The sequence below is a fragment of the Marmota flaviventris genome, chromosome 7 (assembly GCF_047511675.1).
Source record: "Marmota flaviventris isolate mMarFla1 chromosome 7, mMarFla1.hap1, whole genome shotgun sequence".
Classification (NCBI taxonomy): domain Eukaryota; kingdom Metazoa; phylum Chordata; class Mammalia; order Rodentia; family Sciuridae; genus Marmota; species Marmota flaviventris.
The window spans coordinates 117,482,020-117,496,380 of NC_092504.1; the positions used below are offsets into that span (position 1 = coordinate 117,482,020).

The 14,361-nt window shown below is 35.6% G+C and overlaps 1 protein-coding gene across 8 annotated transcripts in view; it reads right to left on the reverse strand.

The window, feature by feature from the left end:
• Arfip1 (ARF interacting protein 1) overlaps nt 1-14,361 on the reverse strand; it is a 114,454-nt gene that overhangs the window by 88,507 nt on the left and 11,586 nt on the right. For 4 of the 8 annotated variants that reach the window (XM_071614604.1, XM_071614607.1, XM_071614608.1 and 1 more), the window contains exons 2-3: nt 14,226-14,286; nt 9,814-9,893 (exon numbers count right to left, since the gene is read on the reverse strand). The exons of 2 other annotated variants lie outside the window; for them this stretch is intronic. In XM_071614604.1, coding sequence (XP_071470705.1) covers nt 9,814-9,891 — 78 coding nt within the window. In that variant the 5' untranslated portion in view covers nt 9,892-9,893; nt 14,226-14,286. The remainder of the gene's footprint in view (nt 1-9,813; nt 9,894-14,225; nt 14,287-14,361) is intronic. 2 more of the 8 variants (XM_071614603.1, XM_071614606.1) reach the window with 2 other exon arrangements.

Sequence of the window (14,361 nt, forward strand, 5' to 3'; positions counted from 1 at the left end):
CTCTCACTCACTCCAGTCAGAATGGCAGCTATTATGAAGACAAACAACAAAAGTGTTGGTGAGAATGTGGGGGAGAAAGGTACACTCATACATTGCTGGTGGGACTGCAAATTGGTGCAGCCAATACAGAAAGCAGTATGGAGATTCCTTGGAAAACTGGGAATGAAACCACCATTTGACCCAGCTATCCCACTCCTCGGTCTATACCTAAAGGACTTAAAAATAGCATACTACAGGGACAATGTTTATAGAAGCATAATTCACAATAGCTAAACTGTGGAACCAACCTAGATGCCCTTCAGTTGATGAATGGATAATGAAAATGTGGTATATATACACAATAGAATACTATTCAGCATTAAAAGAGAATAAAATCATGGCATTTGCAAGTAAATGGATGGAATTGGAGAAGATAATGCTAAGTGAAGTTAGCCAATCCCAAAAAAACAAATCCCGAATGTTTTCTCTGATATAAGGTGACTGACTCATACTTGCTGAGAGCCATAGCCAAGTAGGATTGATGCAAGCCATTGAGATGATAATGATTATGTTAAGATGTGCATTCAATTGGAGATTAGACCCCTGCTGTCTGCCTAGGCCTGCTACTTTGGAGTTCTTGCAGGAGCTCCATTGGTTGGGGAAGTGCGGTAGGAGGGAATTCTGGAGGAGGGATTTTCCTGTTGGTGTAGTCTGGCCGGGAGAACGCGGCGTTATTTCCCGGAAGCGTGCATGTCATTGGCGGGAATTTCAGAAATAAAGTTTGTTCCTGCTTGAGTGGCTCGTGTGATTTTGTGCCCAGCCAGACTGTGGCACATACTGAGGTAGGGAGGGGGAGCATAGGAGGATTAGATGAACTCTAGATAGAGCAAAGGGGAGGGAGGGAGACGAAAGGAGAGGGCAAGGGGCAGGAAAGACAGTAAAATGAGATGGACATCATTACCCTAAATACATGTATGAAGACACGAATGGTGTGATTCTACTTTGTGTACAACCAGAGATATGAAAAATTGTGCTCTACATGTGTAATATGAATTGTAATGCATTCTGCTGTCACGCATAACAAATTAGAATAAGATAATAAAAACTACAATAAGATACCACTATAGTGGCTCAAGATAAAATAACTGGTAATAACAAGTGTTAGTGAAGAGCAACTGGAACTTACATACATTGCTGGAGGGGATGTAAAAATGTATTTCACTTTGAAGAATTGTTTAGCAATTTCCTATACAAGTAAATACACATTTGACCATATAACTTATTCTACACCTAAGCACTGATCAAAAAGAAATTAAAACTAATGTTCTGACTTGTATGAATGACAATGATTTTGAATCTCAGAAATACTTGGAACCCCAAACTAGAAAATAAAATATCCACTAAAAGTTTAATAAACAAACTGCAGCATATCCACAATAATGGAATACTCCTCAGCAATAAAAAGGAAAGACTTATTGACACACCATAGGACTCTGCTTAATCTCACAACATATTGCAGGCACAAAAGGATACAGACTATTTGATTCCATTTATACAGAATATTAGAACATATTAAGCTAACCTGTCATAACAGATCAGTGGTTGCCTGGGACAGGAGTGATAGGGGAGGGGCACAAGAAACTTAAAGATGATAGAAACAATCTCTATCTATCTATCTATCTATCTATCTATCTATCTATCTATTTTTGGGTACTGGGGATTGAACTCAGGGACAATCAATCACTAAGCCACACCCCCAGCCCTATTTTGTATTTTATTTAGAGACAGGGTCTCTCTGAGTTGCTTAGCATCTCGCTTTTCCTGAGGCCGGCTTTGAATTGGCGATCTTCCTGTCTCAAACAATCTGTATCCTCTTGATGATTATGGTTTCCAAGTTTATACATTTGTAAAAATGCATTGGGCTATACATATAAAATGCGTACGCTTTTATTCTACATAAATTTTATATCAATTAACTGTTTATTTTGAAAAAAAAGGTAAAATTCCATTATATCACCTCAAACAGGAAAGGATTTTTCCTGCAAGCCCCAAATCCACCCACAGAACAACCACACCAGTCTGGTGGGGTGAGGTGATTCAGATCACAGTGCCAATCTACAAGGAGGGTCTGACTTGCAGCTCTACAACTCAGAAGCAAAAGAAGTTCTATCATTTGCCAAAATACATCCAGCTACAAAAAATAAATTATGACAATACTCATTGCAAAAATGATTGCATCAACCTGTCATTTACAAACAATATTGCCTGACCCAGAATCTTAAAAATGTAAGTACTGCCTCCAAAAGAATATCTAAGCAATGGCAAATATCTAAAGAACAGCAGAGCATGAAATGCAACCACGAAGAAAAAAATCCCTCTGTACTCATCTTAGATCTTTTAAAACAGCAATAGAGGCATAACTGGTTTGCCAAGTCAGACTTCAGCCAAGTACTAAGTTTATGTTGTTCTTTTTGGCTACCCAGTCCCAGCCCTCTCTCAATGTTGGGAAAAGTCTCCATATTTTGAGCTCTGGAAAAAGGCAGAGCCTGCTTCATATAATATAAAACTGAAAATACCAGATTATCAAGACAAATATCTGGAAAACTGCAAAGACCCTTGCTTGGGGTTCCATTCATGGCTCCTCTGTTTTGTAGCTATGAATCTTACTTAAGCAAGATTCGTAGAACTCTTTTTCCTTAGATAAATAATAATAGTATCTTCCTCATAGCATTGTTGTAGCATAAAATAAATGTTTAATTTAGAACTAAGTGCTGAACATATATGATGATGATGATGATGTTGATGATGATAATGTTTCCCAAGCTCTAGGGCGCTGCCCTATTATCTACGCTTTGCCAATCAGAGGCACTTGCACCATCAAAATGCTAATGGTAATAACAAGGATAGATATGAGGTTGGGTACAGTGACGAACACCTGTAATCCCAATGTAAGCAACTAGGGAGGCTGAAATAGGAGGAATGCCAAGTTCAAAGCCAGCCTTGGCAACTTTGGCCCTAAGAAACTTAGTGAGAATCGTCTCAAAATAAAAAATAGAAAGAGCTGGGGATGCCAGGTGCAGTGGCGCAGGCCTGTAATCCCAGTGGCTCAGGAGGCTGAGACAGGAGGATCAAGAGTTCAAAGCCAGCCTTAGCAACTGCAAGGCACAAAGCAACTCAAGGAGACCCTGTCTCTATAAAATACAAATTAGGGCTGGGGATGTTGCTCAGTGGTTAAGTGCCCCTGAATTCAATCCCCAATGCCACCCCTGCCCCCCAAAAAACAGAGCTGGAGATATAGCTCAGTGGTAAAGCAGCCCTGGGTTAAATCCCCAGTAAAAAAAAAAAAAAAAAAAGAAGAAGAAGAAGAAGAAGAGAGACAGCAAAGAATTTGGGGAAAGCAATAACTGCAGCAAGACCTCATTCAGCCATTGCAACATCCAGCTACCAGAGACAGAGGTACAAACAATACAAACTGCTACACCTGGAGCTAATGGTAGCAATGGTGTCCTGAATGGACCAGTACTCAATATTCCTAGTGTATAGCCAGGATTCTAGTTTCTCAAGCCTCATGACACTTCTATCCTCTTAGTAATCCTTTTTCTCAGTGGATGAGCTAAAGCTGATTTCATTTGCTGTCAACATAAGACTGGGACACCAATCTTACAAACAAGAAGTAGATAAATTTTAAAATGTTCTTCTAATATCTTTGTGAATAGTTTTGATTATTAGATAATTCTGAAACAGTGTGGCAATTTTTCAGAATATCAGAATACTATGAAACTTGTTTGATAGCTTTATGGTTCCTTTCTCTAATACTAACAGTAATGATTAAAAGGTTGACCTTTCCTGAATGTTTATTATAGGCTAAACAATGTGCTAAACATATTATATGAATTATTTCATTTAGCCCTCACACCTGCTCTGTGGGATAAATATAATTTTCCCAATTTTACAGATGAGGTGACTAAGGCCTAGAAAAGTTAAGAAATTTAAACAAATTAAAATATTGCACCTTCTTACAAAAGAAGTCCTACATGAATAATAAGAGGTAACATTTAGTGAGTACTTACATGTGACACACACACACACACACACACACACACACACACATTCAGGCATTTATATGAATCAAACCCACTGCTTTCTTGACTCCTAACAAAGATCCCCACTGAAGAAAGAGAAAGAAGAAAGAAGCCACAAATTTTCAACTCTAATTGTTCTAGTTATGGCTTCAGACAATGAAAGCCACAATACTTAGTGAACTGATTATGCATCTCAACTGAGACCATATTTTGTTTCAATATCAAAAAGCACAAATGCCATCTGTGATGGATGAAATTATTCAGATTTTTGTTTGCCTACAAAAAGAGAAAGCAATTCTATTAAATTCAAAATTCAAAGTCTTTGAAATTTCCTTCAGTATTAGCAAAAATACAGCCTTTTGGAATGGAGGAACTTTAGATAGGACAAAAGGAAGGGAGGAGAAATGAGGGGTAGCAAGAGGATAGAAATGATGGTGAAATGAGTTAGACATCATCACCCTAAGTACATGTATAAGACACGAATGGTGTGAAACCAGTGTCTTGAAAAATTGTGCTCTATATGTGCATTCTGCCATCATGTATAACAAATCAGAATAAATTTTTAAAAGTAAATAAATAAATGTGCAAAAAAAAAACAGCTAATCTACTAAAAAGTCAACATAGTTCAAAAGTATTAGGTAAATAAGCCTATGCACAAAGTTACAGGAACTAGCCAAGGAGTTATTACAATAATGATTTAAGGTCCAGCTCTGCCCCTTTATATACTTTACATAAGTCACATTACTTCTGTAACTTTCGCTTTCCTCATTATAAAATAATATTATACTAATCTCGCTTATATATTATATAGCTATTGTCAAACAAATGTGTAACTACTGTATAACATGAAAATACCATGTAAAGAAGCTACAACTTACTATACGTAAGTTCAACAGGACAAATACCTGGAATAAGTTCCACCAACACTGGTACAGGCTGAGCATTCCCAATCCAAAATGCTCCAATCTGAAATCTTTTGAGTTCTGACATGATACCACAAATGGAAAGTTCTACACTTGACCTCATGTGACAGGTCACAGTCATGTGTAAAATATTGAACCAAACTAACTTCAGATTATGCATGTAAGATGTATATGAAACATGAATGAATTTTGTGTTTAGATTTGGGTCCTATCCCCAAGATACTCAGTTATGTACATGCAAATATTCCAAAATCTGAAGAAAAAAAAAGAGCCCAAATCCAAAACACGTCTGGGTACTAAGCATTTCAGAAAAAGGGGATACTTGACATGCATTCCTTTCTTAACCAGCATAGCTGTTCCTCATAACCATCACCATGGGTACTCTGTACTTTTCTAAAACAAATTACAATCAGGACGGAGTTGGAATATGATTATAAATGTACTTGTTGTATCCCAATTTCCCCTTTATGTCGTCCTGACAATTTCATAGTTTTAAGAGGCAAATGACTCTCAAACCTATTAATAAAGGAATAAAGCAAATGTGATAAAATCCAAATAATTATTGAACCTGGATCATAAGTATATGGAAATTCATTAAATTTAAATTTTTTCATTTTTCTTGCATGTCTCCATCCCTCCCTCCCTCCTTCTACCAGGATTGAACCCAGGGGCACAACCCAGCCCCCTTTTTAATTTTTTTTGTTGCGGGTGAGATACTGGGGATTGAACTCAGGGGCACTCAACCACTAAGCCACATCCCCAGCACAATTTTGTATTTTATTTAGAGACAGGGTCTCACTGAGGTGCTTAGCACCTCGCTTTTGCTGAGGCTGGTTTCTGAACTCATGATCCTCCTGCCTTTAGCCTCCTGAGCCTCTGGGATTACAGGCATGCGCCACTGTGCCCAGCCACTCCCCTCCTTTTTTTTTTTTTACTTTTTATTTTTTATTTTGAGACAGGTCTCACTAGGTTATCCAGGCTGGCTTTGAACTTACAATCCTCCTGCTTCAGCCTCCTGAATATCTGGGAGTACAAGAGTGTGCTGGTTGTCACACATATTTCTTTCTTTTCTTTTTTTTTTAGTGTCAACCCAGAACTTGTGTTTATTTTTCAATTACTGCTAACTGCAAACTGCAATTCAAATCTTCTTTCAACTTTCTCAACTTCTGCCAGTTGTTCTCATTTCTATGCCACACACAACAATCTTAGCTGCTAGTTGCCTCTTGAACCACATTCCTCATACCTTTTCCTGACTCTTGGTTCCAAGCCAGCGTCCTCTTCACCGTTGCTCTAACACACCAAACTTTTTTTCGCCCTTGCTATTTCCTCTGTCTGGGAGATGACATTCATCTCATTCAAATATCTGTTCAAACATCATCTCAAAAGGGCCAGCTATGAACACCTATGTAAATTAGCACTCTTCATTACTCTTTAGCTCCCCAACATGTTTTACAGCAGGAAATATTACTTTGCATTATAAAATAACATGCAGCTGGGCATGGTGGTGCACATCTGTAATCCCAGCAGCTTGGGAGGCTGAGGCAGGAGGATCACGAGTTCAAAGCCAGCCTCAGCAACTTTGTGAAGCTCTAAGCAACTCAGTGAGACTCTGTCTCTAAATAAATCCAGAAAACAGCTGGGGATGTGGCTCAGTGGTAAGGCGCCCGTGGGTTCAATCCCTGGTACCAAAAATAAAAATAACACGTCTGTTTTCAAAATGTCTCCCACGCATATGTCTACAACACAAAAGCTAACTCCTCAGCATGAAAAATTCTCCCTGAGACCAGAACTATCTTCTTTCCGATTATACTTCATCAGATAAATCAAACTTACTCACTCTTCCCAAACATGTTTCTAAATTTTCCTTCCCTCAGCCTTGGCTCAAGCAATAAGCATTATCACTCACATGCTCAAATTCTACCCGAGCTCTACGACAGCATAATGCCACCACTGCTGATATTCCTGGTTGATATTCCTGTGAATAATCTGTATCACTCAAAAGGCATTATTATTCTGCGTTTTATTTATTTATAAATTTCCTCTATTGATCAACATAAGCCTTGAATGCAGAATCTGTACCCAATTTATTTTTTCAATCTCTGAGTTACACAAAAGAATGCAAATATGTGCCTACATTTTTCCTCAGTATTAGAAACTGCTATATATACTAGTGTTACTATACTGAGGGACAGATAAAATAAGTCTATAATCCCAAGCCACACTGTCTTTGCTTTCTTTTGTTGTTGTTATTAAAAATATACTTACCTGCTTGTTTTCCCAATTTCTTGCTTCTACCTTTAAATAACTTTTTTCTACTTAGTTTCTTAAATTTATTCATCTTTTTCACTTTCATTTGGGTTCAAGTCATAACTCTGGTTCCTTAATAGCTATGTTAACCTTTCCAGTCTCAACTAATCTGTAAAATGGGGAGAAAAACCTCAACTGCCAAAAGTGTTATAGAGGCACTGAGATTACAAATGTAAAACCTACTACATGCCTGGCAACCAATAGGCTCTCAGTGAATGGCTCAATTAACCTACTTTCTCTTTCTATTTGTAAGCAATCTGATCCAGAGATTTGGAAAAGCAGATTCAAATCAGCAGACTAATAAGAGGGGAATTTATTTTTTATTTTTTAAGTGATAAAAATAAGAAGTTGTACACATTAATAGAGTACCACCTGATGTTTCAATACATGTATACATTGTAAGCTCAGTTTAAACATATCTATTTCCTCATTTGTTATTTTATGGCAAAAAAATTGAAAATCCTTTCTCCTAGATTCTTTAGATATATAGTACATAATTATTACCCACAATGAACCCACTATGCAATAATAGCACACTAGAACTTCTAACTCCTACCTCCCTGTGTCTTAGTACTCACTGAGCAACCTCTCCATCCCTCCCTCTCCCTTATTCCCTCTAGTCTCTGGTAACTAACATTGTACTCTCAACTTCTATGAGATCAACTTTTATATATTTTACATATGAGTGAGATTATCCAGTACTTGTTGTTCTGTGCTTGGTTTATTTCACTTAATAATCTACATGTTGTCTAAAATGACAATATTTCATTACAAATAGGAAAAAAATCACAAAGCATTCTTAAATCTTACTTTGGTTAATTATACACTCCTATAATGCTTTAAATTGGGGCACAGATTCAGCTTATACTTACATACCTGGTCTGCTATTATTACTATTATTATTATTATTATAGCATTCCCTTTGGACATGACATATTTGGGTATAGTTAAAAACACAGGGAATGGGCTGGGGTTGTAGCTCAGTGGTAGAGCACTTGCCTAGCATGAATGAGGTACTAGGTTTGATCCTCAGCACCACATAAAATTAAACATAAATAAATATATAAAAGTATTGTGTCCATCTATAAGTTAAAAAAATTAAAACACATACACACACAGAGGGAATGCCTAACATGGATTTTATGTTAACTTATAGACAAATTTGAACAATTCATTAATTTGCAGTGGTTTCCTTCAGACCACTGTTACCCAAACCTCACTCTCTGCCAAGCAGGGAATTTCTAGTTTAACATTTATCAGAGGAACATTCACACAAACAAAAGTCACATAAACAGAATACTTGCACTTATTATTATTTATTATAAATTATGAGTCCTGTCACTGGCTGTGCTGCCACTCTTTCCTGTAGCTCACAAACAAACTTTCCCCCTGATCATCTCTCAAGAGTACAGATTCAGAGATTGGGTCACTGAAAATGAAATCTGTGAAGTAAGACAAATAAGTACACATAATTCTCTACTTTCTCAGGATTACATACATCTAACAACACTGCTTTTCCAAATGATAAACAGCCAAGTCGTCATAAATTACAAAGAATTCTGAATTGTCTACAAATAATACATACTTGCCAAAAAGAACTTATCTTTGATTTTCAGACTAAAAGTAAATTACTTGGTGCTAAATTCCTCACTGAGGTTTGTCACATAGGCAGTATCTTGCTCAAATAAAGCAATAATGCGCCTAGTACATCACTAGCTATATAAGTTACAAATTGGTAAGAAACACAGCTGAAGTCAGAAGGCCCCATGTTGAAAGCTACCCTCATCCATTCCTCTAGATTAGTCACCACTGCTCTGAAAGTTAAATTTGTTCAACAACAACAACAAAAAAATAACAGCTGTTCTACTTACCTAAATGAATTACAGTGAGTTATTCTAAGAGTCAATGTGGGACACCATGAAAGTGCTACGTGGTAAAATATTTAAGCACTACAAATATAATAGGCAATTATGACTATGTTTCACATTCTATTTGACTTGAATTCAATATAAAATTAATATTTCATAATATTTCTCCTTTGTCTAATGAATTAGAACAGTGGTTCTTAGTTCTACAGGTGATTCTATCAGAAGAAAAAAACTACATAAGGTCTACTGTCTACCACTCAGGTTCAACAAATCTGAAATTTGGTTTAAAAACACTATACCTGGATTCTGACACATAGCAAACCAAAGTGCTCTTGGGAATAGATGAGCAAAATATGAACCTACTACAACTATTATTTCAAGAGTAACTTATAGCAATTGTCACATTTCCTTTTTAAATAAGAACTTATACAGCTTTTATGTTTATTATTATGTGACAAGCTGTGGTCTAAAAATTTCAGATGCCTGAAGGCAAGTGTGACTTACTTGCCATTATGAAGAAACCTCTCCCTCCTCTTACCCTTTGTGTAAAAGAGTTTATTTATAGAGTGGCACAAGTTTGAACAAATTAAGTTAGTCTGAAACCTTGATTGAGATGGACTGACTTTACAAAACAATATAACACCATCCAGTCACCTCAGAATTAGACTTGACTTCTTCTGTGGCTGGTTTAGATGCACCAAGAGTAGTTGTATCATTGCTGCAGTCAGACATACCTAAAAGTAAAATGTGTTAAGCACATATTAAATCATTTAGTTAAAAGAGCTTTATTAGCCCACTGATATTCTTTCAAATATTCCACAGCATAACTAATTTATTGGTAGTGAGAATTTGCTTTTCAAAATTATCTACAATAATAAAAGTATCTATGGATTACAAGAAATAAATAATTCTAAAAACAAAAATTCAGGAAAAAGCACTTATACAGAACGATTACAAATAATTTCATAAAATCACTTAGATATGAAACAATTCAAAAGATAAGAGTGCCAACCTGATTTGACAGATGGAAAAACTGAGATCCAAAGATGTCTAAAGTTAAAATATTACCTGTAGCCTACACAAAACAAAATTCCAAACCAGAACTCAGACCTTCCCTACCCTGGTGGAGAGTGGTCTTTAATATTAATAACAGTGGTGACTGTTCATTGTCTAAGTGTAACACAAAACTCAGATTTTATTCAGTAAAAGTTTAATGAGCTATTTCTGCTTCTAATTTACTCAATAGGGAGAAAATCAACTACATATGAAGAACTCTGCTAGGCACTAAGGGAAAAGAAGAGTAAAATCTATTGCAGGTTCTAAAAGCAATCTCACTCTAATCAGGGAGTCATACATAAAAAATTATAAGGCAAAGTTATGTACTATAATGCAAAGAAACAAATTTTTACTCCTGAAATACACTAGAGGGAACAATTTACTGTTTTCAAACAAAATTCAAGACATTAAGAAAATAATACAACATGACCAAGTGGGATTTATCTCAGGAGTATAGAACTGGTTCAATTAGGGAATCTATTATAGATACTATATTCATAAACCTAAAGGGGGACATTGCTTTCTCCAAACACTGAGATGGAGTAAATTTGACAAAATAAAACACCTATTCAAAATAAAATACTCAAGAAAATATGAATTTAAGAAATACTTTCTCAACATAAAATATTTATCCACTTTAATTCTACAACCATTATCTCAATTAATAAATAAAACAGGCATTTCCACTAATATCAGGAATAAGACAAAAACGCCCACCATCTCCACTACTATTCACATTGTATTAGAGGTATTAACCAATCTGACTAGTTAAGAGAAATCCCAAAGGAAATAGATAAAGGTAAAATTATCTCTCTTTGCAGAGGATATGAAAGTATGCTTGAAAGACCCCAAGGAATCAATGATAAAACTAAAAAATAATTCATTGAAATAGCAAAATACAAAATTAACACATAAAAATCAAAAGCCTTCATACAAAAACTATATTCAGGGGACATAATGGCAGGGAAAATTTCACTTACAATAACAACCAAGATGATGAAATACTGGGGCTGGGGATATAGCTCAGTTGGTAGAGTGCTTGCCTCACATGCACAAGGCCATGGGTTCAATCCCCAGCACCACACACACACACACACAAAAAAAAAGAAGATGAAATACTTAGGAACAAAGTAAGCAATGTATAAAACTTATATGAGGAAAAAATGTTTAAGCATGGCTGAAAAACACTGAAGACTTGAGCAAAGGGAAAGACATTCCCTATTCTTGAACAAGATGACCACATCCAATGATACAAAAATACATATATATTGCAGCATTCTTTGTAATTGTAAATTATTAGAAATGGCCTAAGGCGTCAACACATAGGAAAGTGATTGAAAATTATGGTACATCTAAACTGTGTAACTGTAAAAGGGGAAAAAAAAAAAAAAGAAAAGAAAAAGAAGACAATCTTCATATGATATGGAGTGATTACCAGGACATGTCCCCTCTTATCCAGTTTCATTTTCTATAGTCAACTGTGGTCTGAAAACTTAAATGAAATTTTCCAGAAAATAAATAATTCCTAAGTTTTAAATTGCTGATATCATAAAGAACGTAATGACATATCATACCATCCTGCTCCATCCTACTCAGGATGAATCATCCCTTTGTGTAGCATAGCCACACTACATACAGTATCTGTCCTGTGTATGCTGCCTATCATTCAGTCACTCAGTACATGTCTGTTATCAGATTGCCTGTTGTGGTACCACAGTGTTGGTGTTCAAATAACCCTTATTTTATTTAAAAAGGACTCCATACACAAGTCTTGCTACCAATTCAAATATGCCAAAGAGATGCCATAAAGTGCTTCCTTTAAGTGAAAATAATATATTTTGAAAGATAAAGGCACCATATTCATATATCATTTATTATAGTACATTTTATTAGTCTATTTTATTACAATAGTCTATAAAATAGACTATTGTATAATAAGAGATTATTGCTATTAATCTCTTACTGTGCCTCATTTACAAATTAAATTTTATCTCTCTCTCTCTCACACACACACACACACACACACAGGAAAAAATTTAGTACATATAAGGTTCAGTACTATCCAAGGCTCTGGGTAGGGCAGGTAAGAAAGGGGTAGAAAGATGTAGGAAAATGAAGAGAATAGGAACAGGGTAACCGAGGAAAAGGAAAAGTGACATTTCTGGACACATATTTTTTTCTTTTTAAAAATTAATTCTGCCAGGTACAGTGGTGCAAACCTATGATCCCAGTGGCTTGGGAGGCTGAGGCAGGAGGATCATGAGTTTAAAGCCAGCTTCAGTAAAAGTGAGGTGCTAAGCAACTCAGTGAGACCCTGTCTCTAAATAAAATACAAAATAGGGCTGGGGATGTGGCTCAGTGGTTGAGTGCCCCAAGTTTCAATCCCTGGTACCACCCTCCCGCCCCAAATTAATTCTGACTGTTAGAGCCATAGCAATTTTCAAATATACTATATAAAAGTTTTTAATTAAAAAACAAACAGCTAAAACCAGCCAGCATGGGGTGGGAACTCAAAATAGTACAGAGACACCAACAAATTAACTAAATGTATTATAATGAATAACCAAAAGAAGAAAGGGAAGAAAAATAAGGAAAATTAGAAATGGGTTTCTTGGGGTTAAAGAAGTTATAAATAGGGCTGGGATTGTGGCTCAGAGGTAGAGTGCTTGTCTCACACTTGTGAGGCACTGGATTCGATCCTTAGCACCACATAAAAATAAATCAATAAAATAAAGGTATAAAAAAAAAAGATATGTTTGTTTAAAAAAAAGAAGTTATAAATAAAGAAAGAAGAAATGCTAAAATTAATTCTGTGGTGTTGGACTGGAATCAGAGACATCAGTATAAATTCGTATTTATTATATTTGTAATATATGCACATAAATATTTATGTGCATTTGTTTACTTTCCTAGCTCTGTTCACTAAGGAGCCTAGAAGCAAAGACTGTATAGTGACAATAAGTGTATCTGGTGCCCAGATTTTGGTTTCTAAATATTTCAATAAAAAGAATCAAGGCTCTTAGACAAAGTAGCTGATTCTAAGACTGAGGCAGGAAAATACAAGATGGGCTGGAACATCATCTTATGTCAGAAACTAAGAAAACTCTAAAAGAAAACAAAAAGGATGAGGGGTTGTCCAAAGAACACAGGAGCCATTAGTTCTTAAGAAACTGAACAACAAAATTTGAGGCTGGAGTTGTGGCTTAGTGATACAGCACTTGCCCAGCATGCATGAGGCACTGGGTTCAATCCTCAGCACTACATAAAAATAAAAGTATGGTGTTCATCCACAACTAAAAATATACTTAAAAAAAAAAAAACTGAGCAATAAAGGATAGCACTGAATTTAAAAACACAGAACAAGCATTAAGGAGTCCATAATGACATAAACAAGTAAACAGGAGAAAAAGTGACTCTTCCTTACAAAGGAACCTCAATTAAAATATAGAAAGGAAATAAGAGCAAACAGAATCATTATCAGATCACAAATGTTGCTGACAAGATCCACTCAGTAAATGCTAAAATGTTTTCATATGAAAACACTGTACAAACACAAATTAAGAGACATGCTTAAAAATTAACTGATCTATTCTCTTCAAAAGTATCATGTTCGTGTAAGACAAAGACAGAATAAGAAACTTACAAATTAAAGAAGACAATGGAGAAATTACTAAATTCAATATGAGTTCCTGGATAAAATCCTGGAACAGAAAAAGGGAGTAGTTGAAAATTTGGTTTAATTCTAATAAGGTCTGCAGTTTAATGAATAATATTATACCAATGTTACTTCCTACTCTTGATAATTACAGTTATGTAAGATATCAGCATCAGGGGAAATGGGGTGAGGAAACTTTCAATGAGTGAGAATTCTATACCCTACAACTCTAAATGCACTTAGTTGTCTAAGGCCCCTGGGAAGAATTATCTGTACTTTCTGTAAATGTTCTATTTAAAATTAGATTAATATTTTTTAAATAACAAAAAATTTTGAGCAAAGGTAAAGGAATTACCCTTAGATAAAAGGTGGCAATCTCTTTGACTGTGGTATCTTGCCTCAAAAGAGGAAGGAATCTGTAGAGATAATGAAGAGTAGAATGTCAAAAAAAAGAACATTAAGGCAGTTCATTTTTGCAATCTTCTACTTTC